The sequence below is a fragment of the Nicotiana tomentosiformis genome, chromosome 9, assembly GCF_000390325.3.
Source record: "Nicotiana tomentosiformis chromosome 9, ASM39032v3, whole genome shotgun sequence".
Lineage (NCBI taxonomy): Eukaryota > Viridiplantae > Streptophyta > Magnoliopsida > Solanales > Solanaceae > Nicotiana > Nicotiana tomentosiformis.
Genome location: NC_090820.1, coordinates 73,024,557 through 73,037,947, shown reverse-complemented (window position 1 = coordinate 73,037,947; position 13,391 = coordinate 73,024,557). Strand labels below are relative to the sequence as shown.

At 39.2% G+C, this 13,391-nt stretch overlaps 1 protein-coding gene across 1 annotated transcript; it reads right to left on the bottom strand.

The window, feature by feature from the left end:
* Positions 1-12,496: 12,496 nt before the first annotated feature.
* Positions 12,497-13,010, bottom strand: LOC138898971 (uncharacterized). The gene is made up of 3 exons (XM_070185080.1): positions 12,897-13,010; positions 12,697-12,797; positions 12,497-12,608 (listed from the first exon to the last, which is right to left on the bottom strand). Exons 1-3 carry the CDS (start codon positions 13,008-13,010, stop codon positions 12,497-12,499), a joined length of 327 nt encoding a protein of 108 aa, XP_070041181.1.
* Positions 13,011-13,391: the final 381 nt, after the last annotated feature.

Genomic DNA, 13,391 nt, shown 5'->3' with positions numbered 1-13,391 from the left:
AATATTTCTCAGGCTTAATAAATAGCTAAAGGAAAGAAAAGACCTACCTTCCACCCGTAGCATGAGATTTAGAGTAAATAAAGAATAACTTGGGAATCAAATTCTGGAGCAACTTCCAGGAATATTTTGCTTTTGGATTTTAACGCTTTTAACATCACCAGCTGAAGCTTGACTTTGACTTGAATCCCCAAAAACAGACACGGAATTGTCTCTAGTTTTACTGCTAAAGATATTTGAAACTCCTAGTTCTAGGGATGGAATTGACACATGACCTTTCTGAGGTGCCAATGAACATAAGGGGCTAAATTTGGAAGAAGATTTTGGAGATTTGATTTTTTAGATTTGTTATGTTTCAAGATCTGGATTTGAATTTGTCTTTGTCTTCAATAATTGGTGGGACTGTTTGATACACATTGTTCTTTGATTTGATATGGTATTAGTAAAAGGAAATAAGAAGTAAAGAACTCATAGCTAAAAGCTTTTTCTGAAGCTTAGGATTTCCAGTCCAAGCTTTTCATTTGACATGGTGTGAACAAAGGAAAGTTGTCTGTTGATCTGTCTCTTTATGTGAACCATTATTTTGCATATCTTTTGCCTGTTTACACTATTTTTGGGCAAAAGGTGTAAAAATGGAGAGTAACTGAAAAGCTGAACTTGAGAGAATAAAGAATAAGGTATACTTGATTTTGATCAATAAACCTACTTATCTAGATAGAAAAATAGGTGCCCTTTGAATCTGGAAAGCTGGTTTCTTCAATGAAAGCTTAGGGCAGTGTTTTGTAGTGAGTGTAGAAGTCAAACATTTTTCTTGTTATGATCAAATTTTAGCATCTGCATTAAACCAAATATAGTAATTAAGATATGATCAAAATGAATAATATATACTGACAGCAGGGAAATTGAGGTTTATAGAAGAACTATAGCTTCTTCTTAAGTGAAATCCTGCCAAGTCTCGCATATAGTGTACATGTTTTTTGCTATCTAAATTGGTATGATCATCTCTGTCTTGCATTCCTCTTATATTTAATGTTACGCTAGTAGGAGAAGAAGATTTTCTTGCTTATGTATACATCTACATCTACAGTGCATCACAAACCTTTTAGTTGTGTTTAATTGATTGTATGTGAAGTTTGTCAAACTTGTGATGTTGCTGCTACTTGCCTGCCCTTCTAAACAAAGTCACAACACACAACAATATACAACTCTAATCCCTCCATACATAATCTTCCATCCTGATGCACCACGTATTAGGGGCTATAGTTCTTAGACAATTGACTTCTGGCCTTTTCTGGAAAGATGAAAATAGTATTTTATAAACATCTCTGTATACTCTTTTCCTTTCTTTCCCTAGTATTCTGTGATCCATGCTCATATAACTTCAAGCGCATATTAACTTACAGACACTTTCTTTGTCTAATCTATTTAGTATTATGAGCAGATTAAAGTGACACGCTTCACTATTATTGCAGTTTCTCTTCCCAACATTGCATGAGCATTGTGTGTTCTCCTTTACTATATGGAACAATTGACTTATCTTATCACAATTTCAAGCAAGCTTTAACTAACCTGGAATTGAGGATTATTATATTTTATCTATTGACATAGTTATTTTATAATTTCAGGTCATATATTTTGATGTTCGATAATCAGCGGGCGGAAGATTTCAATACGACGAAGAGTTGCAGAAATTATTTGAAGATTGTTATTCGTTAAGATTAATTATATAATGACATTAACTATTTACTTCAAACAATATAAGTTATTTTGTAAGGTATTGTGATATTAATATTTTGGATTAGTACTTCCTTTTGTTTGTTAAGATTTAACGAGATATACTATGGTTTTATGAATTAATATTAATATGTTTTGTTATTGGCATTATTTTTTGGTTGAATGTAGTAGATATTATTAATGGTTACTTACCGTTATAGCTTGTGACTTTTAGCGCCAATTTAATATGATATATCGGCTATAACGATAAAAGGATAAATCAAGACGCTTATACAAGGATATTATAGCCATTATATTGCTATTAAAAATGATTTTTAGCGGCAATTTAATTGACTTTACTAGCCATTAAAATGGACGCTAAAGGGGCATACTAATACGTTTTTAGAAGAGATATTGTTGCCACTCTAATTGCCACAAAACAATTACCGCTAAAGGTATGGACTATTAGCAACAAATATTTTGTACTTAGCGGCTATAAAGGCTTTTCCGACCCCGGCTTCAACGGCTAAACAACAATTGCCGGTAAGTGATATAGCGGCTACTGTTATTGCCGCCAATGCTTTTTTTTTTTTGCCACTAAAGCCCCTTTTTGTTGTAGTGTATCCACCATGATTCTCAAATCACTCTAAACGTTTCTTAAGGCATGTGGATGTCCTACCACAGAATCCATATGCTACTCTGCCACTCCCACTTCGATTAAACCATCTCCTTTAAGCAACTTCTCGACCTCTGCTTTTCATACTTGACCTTCTAACAATTCAACCACCGCGAGATACCTCCCGCCATGTCCTTCCTCATCCTTCGCTACCCAAATTTTGCATAAAATCAAAATCTATCTCTATAGCACCTGAACTAATAAATTGCTACCAACTCTAAGTCTCCTCGAAGATCATCTTTCTCAAGCCATCAGCATTCGAAACACTGATTTGATTCTGAAACCGCTACACACTACCATTTCTGACAACCGCTTCTTAGACACTATTTCACCACACCCTGCCCTGAAGGCAAATCAAAGAAGACCATAACACCGGCGAACCTTAATTCATCCAAACAAGGATGACAACACCACATTACAAATAAAAATTCCACCACGCTCGAAAATATCAGGTCTCGTTACTCCATCAACCAAAGCTTGAACATCCATAGTCCGATTGCCTTTGCTCTGATGGAATTAAATGCCGAACCTCTAAACCATGAACTGAGAAATCCTCCTTTCGAGTCATTTACTGTCGCGATCCATAAATAAGCACCTTACTATTTACATCAACACTACGCGATAACCACTCATGAACATCATAACAATCCGTGCATAGCCTCAAAACCATAGGCAATACTAGTACATGGCTGAAACGGCAGAACACCTTTCCACAGGATGACGACAATAGCTCGCTCGAATACGCAGGGAGATACATCATGCGCTATATTTGTAGTACCACTGCAACTTTTCGATGCCCCATTGATAACAAGCGCTCAACATCGTGTAAGAGTGAGTATGAAGGAAATGAAGGAAAAAGCCTCGATGGAATCAAATCGCACGACGAGGAATCGAGAAGGAAAGTGCTCCTAACATGCATGTAGCCTCTCAAAGATAGGTACATACGTCTCCGTACCGATCCACAAGACTCTAATAGAATTGCTCATGACTTGTGAGACCCAAGTGAACCTATAAGCTCTGATACCAAGTTGTCACGACCCAAAATCCACTATAGGTTGTGATGGCGCCCAACATCATCGTTAGGCAAGCCAACACTTAATTATTCATTTTATCATTTTTAAAATCATGAATCTTTCTTAGATAACGAGGTTAGTGCATTAAAAATAAATCGTAGTTACGTACAGTTTTATTAAAATAATAAGTGAAAGTGAATCAGTGTAAAACAATCCATAACAAATTCTAGAACAGTCCCAAAACCCGATGTCACAAGTACACGAGCATTTACTAAGGAGTACAATAATAACACAACCTCTGTCCGGAATGTAAAATAAGACAAGATAAAGTAAATGGTACGATGGAGACTCTATGGGATGTGATACGTAGCCTGGAATGCAGCTCACCATAAAGTCTCCTCAGCAGTTGCGCCTACGCGCCAAAATGACCACCAATTGAACCTGTCAGATCCTACATATTTAATGGAGAAGTGTAGCATGAGTACGTAAATCAACGCGTACCCAGTAAGTATCTAGTCTAACCCCGGAGAAGTAGTGATGAGGGGTCGACATCGACACTTACTAGAGGTCCAAGAGAGCAATATAATAAATCATAAGCAGATGTGGAGCACACAACAATAATGAGGTAAATCTGTAAATTGCCTAATCTTCCAAACATTTCTTTTAAAGTATGAATTTTCCAGTCTTGTATTCTACCTCAACAACTCAGATGTATCAAGTACCAGTAACAAACGAATAAAAAGTACCATATAAAATACCGGGCATCAATGGAAAGATAATCTCGTGAATGTTCGGACTGCCAGCGATATGATGCACGATTATGCCGAGGTCGTTCGGCCCGATCCAGAATAATATGTACACTACCGAGGGTCGAGCGGCACGAACCATAGATGCATCTATTATACTGCCGAGGCGTTCGACCCACTCCACAAGAAATGAAGGAATTTATCGAATTACGAGACACATGCTTACAATATATTACATGAGCATAAAGTGAATATAACCTTTACTGTTTCTCAAATAACTTGCCAACAACTTAAGGTGATAAGGCTCGGCCCGATATATATATGTATTTCTAAATCAATTTCAATTATAAAATTCAATTAATTAAGCCAGCACAATGAGTTCAAATATTACATGATAAAGTCCTAAGTCTACCCGGACATAAACATGCTTTAGCTACGTACGGACTCTCGTCACCTCGTGCGTATGTAACACCCGCAACTAGTAGTACATAACAATTACATCACCTAAGGGGGGTAGTTTCCCCCTCACAAGGTTAGACAGGAGACTTACCTCGCTTCGAAGTTCCATAACCGGCTCCAATGCCTCTTTAACTTCTCGACTCAAAGCCAAACGATCCGAAATTAGTCAAACATTGTGCAACTCAATCAAAATATACTCCAAAGCTTATAATTAATCAATTTATAACAATTCTCAACTCCACTTAAAAAGTCAATAAAGTCAACCCTCTGGCCCACGTGCCCGGATTCCGAAATTTTTTAAGATAAACTTTAACCATAACATTACGAACTCAAATATATAATTTATTCCCAATTCCATGTCCAAAATCGCGGTAAAAAGCCAAAATTATCAATTCTAGATTTCTCCTTAATTTCCCCTAATTTCCATGAATTTTCATGTTAAAAACCTTTATAAAATCCAAGTATTTAACTTGTAATCGGGGAAAATCACTTACCTCGAGTTACTTGATGAAAACCCCCTCAAAATAGCTCCCCAAATTCGGCTATCCAAGTGAGAAATGAGAGCTAAGTTTCGATTTAAAAGAACCTTTTTGCCCAACGACTTTCGCACCAGCGGACATCCAGCCATACATGCGGCATCGCTTTTGCAACAAAAACCTCGCTTATGCAGAGAAGCACCGGAGGCCATCTCTCGCACCTGCGAAAAAATCTTGCTTTTGTGCAAACGCAGGTGTGATCCAAATCTTTCGTTTCTGTGCCGCCTTTCACTTTTGCGATCGAGGATTCCGCTTCTGCGGATGCGCAGATGCGCCCAACATTCTGCTCCTATGAATCCCCCTCCTTCTAGTCGAAATTTCGCTCTTGCGACCAAAGTGCCACTTCTGCGCTTGCGTAGATGTGACCAAAAACTCTACGTCTGCGATCCTCTACTCCTAACTCCTGTTGCGCTCCTGTGCTTCGTCTGCCGCTTCAGCGGCTTCGCACCTGCGCCCAAATTTCCACAGGTGCGGTTGCACCAGAACTTGGCCAAAACCAGCATGTCCTAAATTTCAAGTTTCAATCCGTTTCAAACCCGAGGCCCCCGGGACCCCATCCAAACGTACCAACCAGTCCCAAAATATAACACGAACCTACTCAGGGTATCAAATCACACCAAACAATATCAAAATTACGAATCGACGATCGAAACCTTTCTTTAAACGTTCAAACTTTTAAACTTCGACGAACGCGTCCGAATCATATCAAAATATTCCGGAATGATGCCAAACTTTGCGTACAAGTCATAAATCACAATACGAACATATCCTAAGGCTCGAAACCCCGAACAGACATCGATAACACCAAAATTCATTTCAAGTCAAACTTAAGAATTTCTTAAGCTTTCAAAATGCCAACCTTCCACAATAGGCGCCGAAACGCTCCCGGACAACCCGATACTCAAACCGAACATACGCCCAAGTCTGAAATCATCATACGAATCTCTTGGAACCTTCAAATCCTGATTCCGAGGCCGTTTAATCAAAAGTCAACCCTTGATCAACTCTTCCAACTTAAAGTTTCCGAATTGAGAGTTTTCTTCCGAAACCACTCCGAACTTCCCAAAATTCAATTCCAACCATGCGTACAAGTCATAAAACATGAAGTGAAGCTACTCGAGGCCTCAAACCGCCGAACGATACCCTAGAGATCAAAACGACCGGTCGGATCGTTACATTGAGTTTTTGTTTTGCTTTCTAGACTATAGTTTCAAAAAGGGGTAGTTACAATTGAGTTAATTGTACGAAAAAGGTAATAGAGTTATTCCCCTTGGTTATTGAGTTGTAATCTAAAAACTACTTTTTGAAGTTAGTAAAGTTGTGAAGCAAATCCTATATAGGTAAGTCATGACTTTTACTCCCTTTAGAAAAAAGGTTTTTCACGTAAAATCATTGTATTTTTTAAATTTTACACTTTACTAGTTGTTTGTGTCTAAATTAGGTACATCAAATAACCAAGTTCTTTGATTCATACAAATTGAGTAAGAGACAATTTACCCCCCTCTTGTGCCACAGTACAATCTTAAAGTAACAATTGGTATCCGAGTAGGTTCTTTCAACAAAGGTTAACATCTTGAAATGATCTAAGATGGTTGCATCATTGGACGCTCAAGAAGGACAATCAACTGATAGGCCACCATTGTTCAATAGAAAATACTATAGATGGTGGAAAGAAAGAATGTGTGATTTTCTAGAAGGTAAAGACTTGGAATTTTGGGACATCATTTAGAAAGGTCCTAAGATTCCTATGAATGTGAATGATAAGGGAAATCCTACTAGATCCAAAACTCGGGAAAAATACTTCGAGGAAGAAGTCAAATCAATTCAAAATAATGCCAAAGCCAAAAAGATCTCAGCATGCAGAGACGCTATAAAAATTTGGGATGCCTTGCAGACTTCTCATGATGCTATGAGTCAATTCAAGCAGTCAAAGATTGACATGCTTACCTGGTAGCACAAAATATTTAGGATGAGAGTGGGGGAAACTATCCAATAGATGTATACACGACTTACACTGATCATAAATGAATTAATCTCTCTTGGAGAAGTTATTCCTAGAAACAAAATTATAAGGGATATCTTAATATACTGCCTCCTTCCAGGGATAGCAAGGTCAATGCAATACTGTAGCAAAGAATATGCATATAATGTCTGTAAATGACCTTATTGAAAACCTGCAGACCTACAAACTAAAGAAGTATCAACATCGATAGATGAATGAGCCTCGCAAGGAGAAGCACCTGGTCCTTAAAACCATTAAGAAGGCGGGTGCTGACGGTGATAACATGGCACAACTTACTCGATATTTTCAGCGGGCAATTAGAAAAGGAGAATTTCTTTAAAAAGGTAGTCCATCTAAGCCTAAAGCTCTAGAAAAAACCAACATTGATGGATGTTACACGTGTAAGAAGCATGATCACTTTATTAGAGACTGTCCTCAATAGGAGATTGAGTGGAAGAAGAACAACCCTGACAAAGTGAAACATTAGAAAAATGATTGAGTCTCTGAAAATAGGTTGTCAAAAAGAGATGCAAAAAAGATTGTGAAAAAGGAAACAATCGATATGTAGTGTTCTTCAACTGATGGGTCTGATGATGAAGAAAGTGGTGCAGAATATCAATCCTTGATGGCCAAGAAAAGCTTCGACTTAGAAGATGAGACTCTTCTTGCTTTAATGGTAAATTCAGACTCTGATGTTGATGACAATGATCAGTCTTAGGTAAGCTTTCATGACATTAATGATAACCTCTAGTTGTATGTCCTCCCCCTCTAGCTGTATGTCCTCCCCCTCTACCTGACTGTGGCAGGGATAAATCAACTAGTGCGGGAACTACTGCCTGAGAAATCTATGGAGATGCGCTTCTAGCAAGTCTAGGGCAATGCCTCCTCATATGGCCAAACTCTCAGTACTTATAACAATCCCTAGTTGATGGAGGCTGTTGAACCTGAATCTATCCCTAATGTCCCGAATAGCCACTAGAAGAACACCGAACAGATGGAGCACGATAACTCACTAGGGGGCACTGAAAGATGATGGAATTGGAGTGCCAAAGGACGGTCGAGACAGTGCACCCCCGACCACATATTGCATAAAATAAGCTGACCTACCATGATGGCCTCTACCAAACTGAACTCTACTCCCAGATGAGGTACTATTGAAACTACCAAAACAACGAAGCCTCTTATCCCTCATTATAGCCTCTCTCCCCTGACTAGGGATACGCTCGATCCTTCGAGCTGTCTCTTTGGCCTGGTGAAAAATAGTCCTAATCTCTAACTCACGGGCCATAACAATCCTAATACCATAAATCAACCCCTCAATGGATCGCCTTACCTTCTCTGCCTCGGTGGGGATAAAAAAAGTAGCATGACTTGACAAATATGTGAATCTCACCTCGTACTCAGTCACAGTCATGCGATCGTGCTGAAAGCGCTCAAACTAACCTCTCAACTCATCCCTCATGGTGTGTGGGATGTACCTCTCCATAAATAAGTACGAAAACTGAGTCCAAGTGAGAGGAGATGAACTCGATGGCCTACCCAGTTCGTAATTCTATCACCATCTCCTAGCAACCCTCTTAACTTAAATGCAGTGAAGTCCACACCATTGGACTCTACAAAGCCCAAATTGTGAATTATCTGATGATATCAATCTAGAAAGTCTTATGCATCCTCAGAAGCGTCACCATCAAAGTGAGGAGTATTAACCTCTGAAACTTCTCAAGCCTCTTCTACTCCTTAGTAGACATAGCAAGCTTGACCACGGGTCTAGATACCACCATAGGGTACCTACCACCATCTAGCAATACACCCGATGTTCGAAACGGCCTGCTTCAGAGTACGAGTGACATGTGTCTGAGCTCCCCCTCCAGTCTGAGATATGGCTGGGGACACCGGAACCACTCCAGTCTGAGTTAATGCTTCGATAAACTAACTATCTTGGCCATAGCTTCCTAGAATACCGGTGCGACAGAAAAACTCTTTGGATGCTGAGCTGGCACTAGGGCCTCAACATGATCATCAGTAATATGATCCTTCGCCTAATCTGCAACTGGGTCTACTGATACTACTCTGGCATGCCCACGGTCCACGGTAGGTGCTCTACCCCTCGTTGCAACTTTGCGACACCTGGTGGAAGCCTTGGACCTACCCCAAACCCTGGCTCTCCCAGCTACAATTGGTGGTGCTGCCTCTCTCGGTTACAGTCGGTGGTGCTAACTTTCTATCACCTGCTGCTGAAGCATGAGTTATCATCATATGTGAGAAAGTAGAAGAGAAATATTTTGATTTAAACAGTAACAACGAACAATAGGGAATCAAGAAAGGGAAAGTTTGTAAAGTCCTATCGCCTATTGCAGATAGATACTGACATCTCTGTATCGATCCACAAGACTCTACTAGGCTTGCTCGTGACTTATGAGAATCTTAGAACCTAAGGCTCAGATATCAACTTATCACGATCCAAATCCCACCAAAGGTCGTGATGGTGCCTAACTTGCTTGCAAGCAAGCCAACACCCAATAACAACAACAGAAGCCAACTTATTAAGTTATTAAGAGAGTTATGATAAACATAAAAGCGAAAATAGTCTCAAAACCAATATAAAGATACAAATATCTGAGACGGTATCTAAACACGACCACAACTATCTAGCAACGCCCAAAACTCGGTGTCACAACATCACATGCATCTAATAAGATTTGAATTGTATCTATCAAATAACAATATTTGTCTGAAAGAAACAAAAAGGACATAAATAGATAATCAAGGGAGGGGACTCCATGCGATGCAGGCCGCTCCTAAAAAGACTCTAATGCAAGTTCCTATGTAGCTGAATGGGTATGATTGTTACCAGCCTCAGAATCTGCACAAAGATATGGAGAAGTGTAGTGTGAGTACAAAACATGCTCAATAAGTGTCAAGTCTAGCCTCAAAGAAGTAGTAATGAGGGATCGACACCGACACTTACTAGAAATTTAATAAGCAAGTAAAAGCGGAAAGTAGAACAATAGCTAAGGCATGATATCTTCAAATGGGTTCAAGACAATGGCACAGAATATGATATTTAGACATGCTTTTTATACAATGGGGACACAATACAAAGTAAAATATCTCAATTAGTTCCAAAATCATGATATAAACCAATCAATACATATATATAAGAGCTACTGCATGAATGTAGAATGCATATGCATGCTCATGATAAAATCACAACAACTCACAGTACCAATCCATATGCTCGATATTGGTCAAGAGTCCAAACTAGCACCAATCTGGGTGCCTGCACTCACAGGGCCCAAAGTAACATGGGTAATCACTTGACTCTAGAGGGATGAATCAATATCCAAGCATTGTTGCTTCGTGCAACCCGATCCATTAATAATACTGAAGTACATAATCAATATCTGCTTTGTCCTTAGTGCCAAAATCCTCGACTTTTCTTAATATCCAACTCTCTAACTCATGTACATACATATGAGATGGCATAATAAAGATGCACCGGGACAAAATAATAAGATATAGATGAATATTAACATGAAAAAGAGATGACTACGGTAATCATGAAATTCAACTTTCCATAAACAGTTCAATATGACCATTTAACATTCTTAAGTTCGATGATGATATCTACCATGAGCAACAAGAGTCAATAATGACTAAATCATAAGTCAAGTATGGCAATTGCATGAGTATGACTAAGTAGAACGTCCAACACGGTGAAAGAAATCTGTCATGTTCAATCCAACAAGCCATAACTCTAGCATGATCTCAAATAATGATTAAGATTCATCACATAGTCATAGAATCGATGAAATATTGACAATATTTCATAAAGTTTCAACAAGGCACAATATAAGACTAAGTCTAACCGGCTATGCTCATAACCTAGCCACACATATACGCTCGTCACCTCACATATTAAGCACCAAAATCAAGTAGCAAATGGCAAATAAATTGCCTATGGGGAAAATTCCCTCTTACAAGGATAGGTAAGATACTTACTTCCACCCGGTAATAACTTCAACCTTCCAAAACAACTTTTCCTCTCAAATCTACCTCCGAACGACTCAAATCTAGTCAAATACAACTCAATAACGTCAAACAAAGCTACATGAATCAATTACAAATAATAAAACTTCAATTTTTAATTAAATCTCCCAAAAGTCAATAGGGCTCACATGGTCAAAACCCGAGTCAACGAGTAGATGGGGACTATCTATAACCCCACGAGTCCAAATAGACCCTCAAATTCCGAAATTACACTATCATAAGTTGTATACAAAAATCCCAAATTTTACTTTAAACTTTCAAGTTTTAGGTGTAGAAACCCATGAAGAATCAAGATATATAACCAAATCCATGTGAAAATTCCTTACCTCCAATGTAGTAGTAAATTTGCACTTCAAAATCTCCTCCTCTCGGAGTCTAGGGGTTCAAAATATGAGAGAATGGGCAAAATCCCAAAATTCCAACTTAAAATAGCCTTCCCAAGCATACACTTCGCGATCGCGAAGGTCAAACACATCCTCCATTTCCTTCTCCACTCGCGAACGCGAAGACCATCTCATGAACGTGATACCCAAGTCCGCTAAGCCTACGCATACGCGAGCCTTGCTCTGCCAACGCGAAGTCAAACCTTTTCCTGACTCCATAGCATAGTGAACGCGACCTTATGTATGCGAATGCGATTATCCTTCCCCAACCCTCCATGAACGGGACCCCATACACGCGAACGCAAAGAGCAGAAACTCACCTGCTAGCCCCCTTCTCTGCGATTGCAAGATCAACTTCGTCGAACGTGTCCGAATCACACTTAAATATTCCACATTTCAACCAAACATTGAACACAAGTTCAGTAAACTAAATGAACCTATATAAAGTCTCAGAACACCAATCGTAGTTCGATAACATCAAAGTCAATTTTCGATCAAACCTATAAACTCTCCAAACCTTCAAACTCTGAACACACTCCCAAGTCCAAAATCACCATACAAAATTATTGAAACCATCAAATCCCAATTTCGAGGTCGTTTACTCAAAAGTCAAACCTTGGTCAACTTTAGCAACTTAAGCTTCCAAAACTAGAACTAAGAATTCCAATTTACTCCCAAACATTCCCGAAACCAAAATAACCCTCCAAGAAAGTCACAAAATAACAAACAAACATATAGGAAGCATGAAATAGAGGAACATGGCTCAAATACACAAAATAACAGGTTGGATCATTATATTCTCCCCTTTTTAAACAAACGTTCATCCTCGAATAAGTTTAGATTCATATTTGGAATACCAAAAAGATGAGGATATATGCTCCGCATATCATGATCGATCTCCCAAGTCGCTTCCTCGGCCGGTTAACCTCTGCATTGAACCTTCACTGATGCTGACACTTTTGATCTTAACTTTAGAACCTGCCTATCCAAGATGGCCACTAGCTCTTCTTTCGTAAGCCAGATTCTCATCCAACTGCATTGAACTGAAATGCAACAAATATGAATGATCAGATGAGCTCCCGATAAGATGGGTGGCAAAACAAATATGTAAGCCACCTCACCAACTCTCTAACACCTCAAATGGACCAATATATCGAGGGCTCAACTTGCCATTCTTCCAAAATCTCATTACGCTCTTTTTAGGCGAAACTCCCCCAAAAACCTTCTCACCATCCATGAAAGCCACATCACAAACCTTACTATCATCATAAATTTTCTGCCTAGATTGTGTTGCACGAAGCCACTCCTAAATCAACTTCACCTTCTCCATAGCATCAGGAACCAAATATGTTCCCAATAACCTTGCCTTACCAGGCTCAAACCAACCAATCGGAGAATGACACTTCCTCCTATATAATGCCTCATACAGAGCCATTTGGATACTAGACTGGTTGTTGTTGTTGTAATCAAACTCTGATAATGGTGAAAAATTAATCCCACTGGCCTCCGATATAAATAACACATGCTCTCAACACATCCTCAAGTATGTGAATGGTCCGATCGAATTGCCCATCCGTCTGAGGGTGAAACGCAATGCTCAACTCCACTTGTGTGCCTAACTCACGTTGCAATGCCCTCCAAAAGTGCTATGTGAATTGCGTGCCCCAATCTGAAATGATAGAAATAGGGACGCCATGCAAACAGACAATCTCTCCAATCTCTTTTGCCCTTCATCACTACTAGGTGGGCCAACCTCGGCCTGAGCAGCAGCAACCAGCTGGGCTGGTAGTACCACCGGTGTCTAGAGTCCTTAAGC

Coding starts and splice junctions, on each gene's coding strand:
- LOC138898971 (XM_070185080.1), bottom strand. CDS start 13,010: ATGGCTCTGTATGAGGCATTATATAGGAGGAAGTGTCATTCTCCGATT. Junction 12,798..12,896: donor TTCCTGATGCTATGGAGAAG/GTGAAGTTGATT, acceptor GATGGTGAGAAG/GTTTTTGGGGGAGTTTCGCC. Junction 12,609..12,696: donor TTTGAGGTGTTAGAGAGTTG/GTGAGGTGGCTT, acceptor AGTTCAATGCAG/TTGGATGAGAATCTGGCTTA.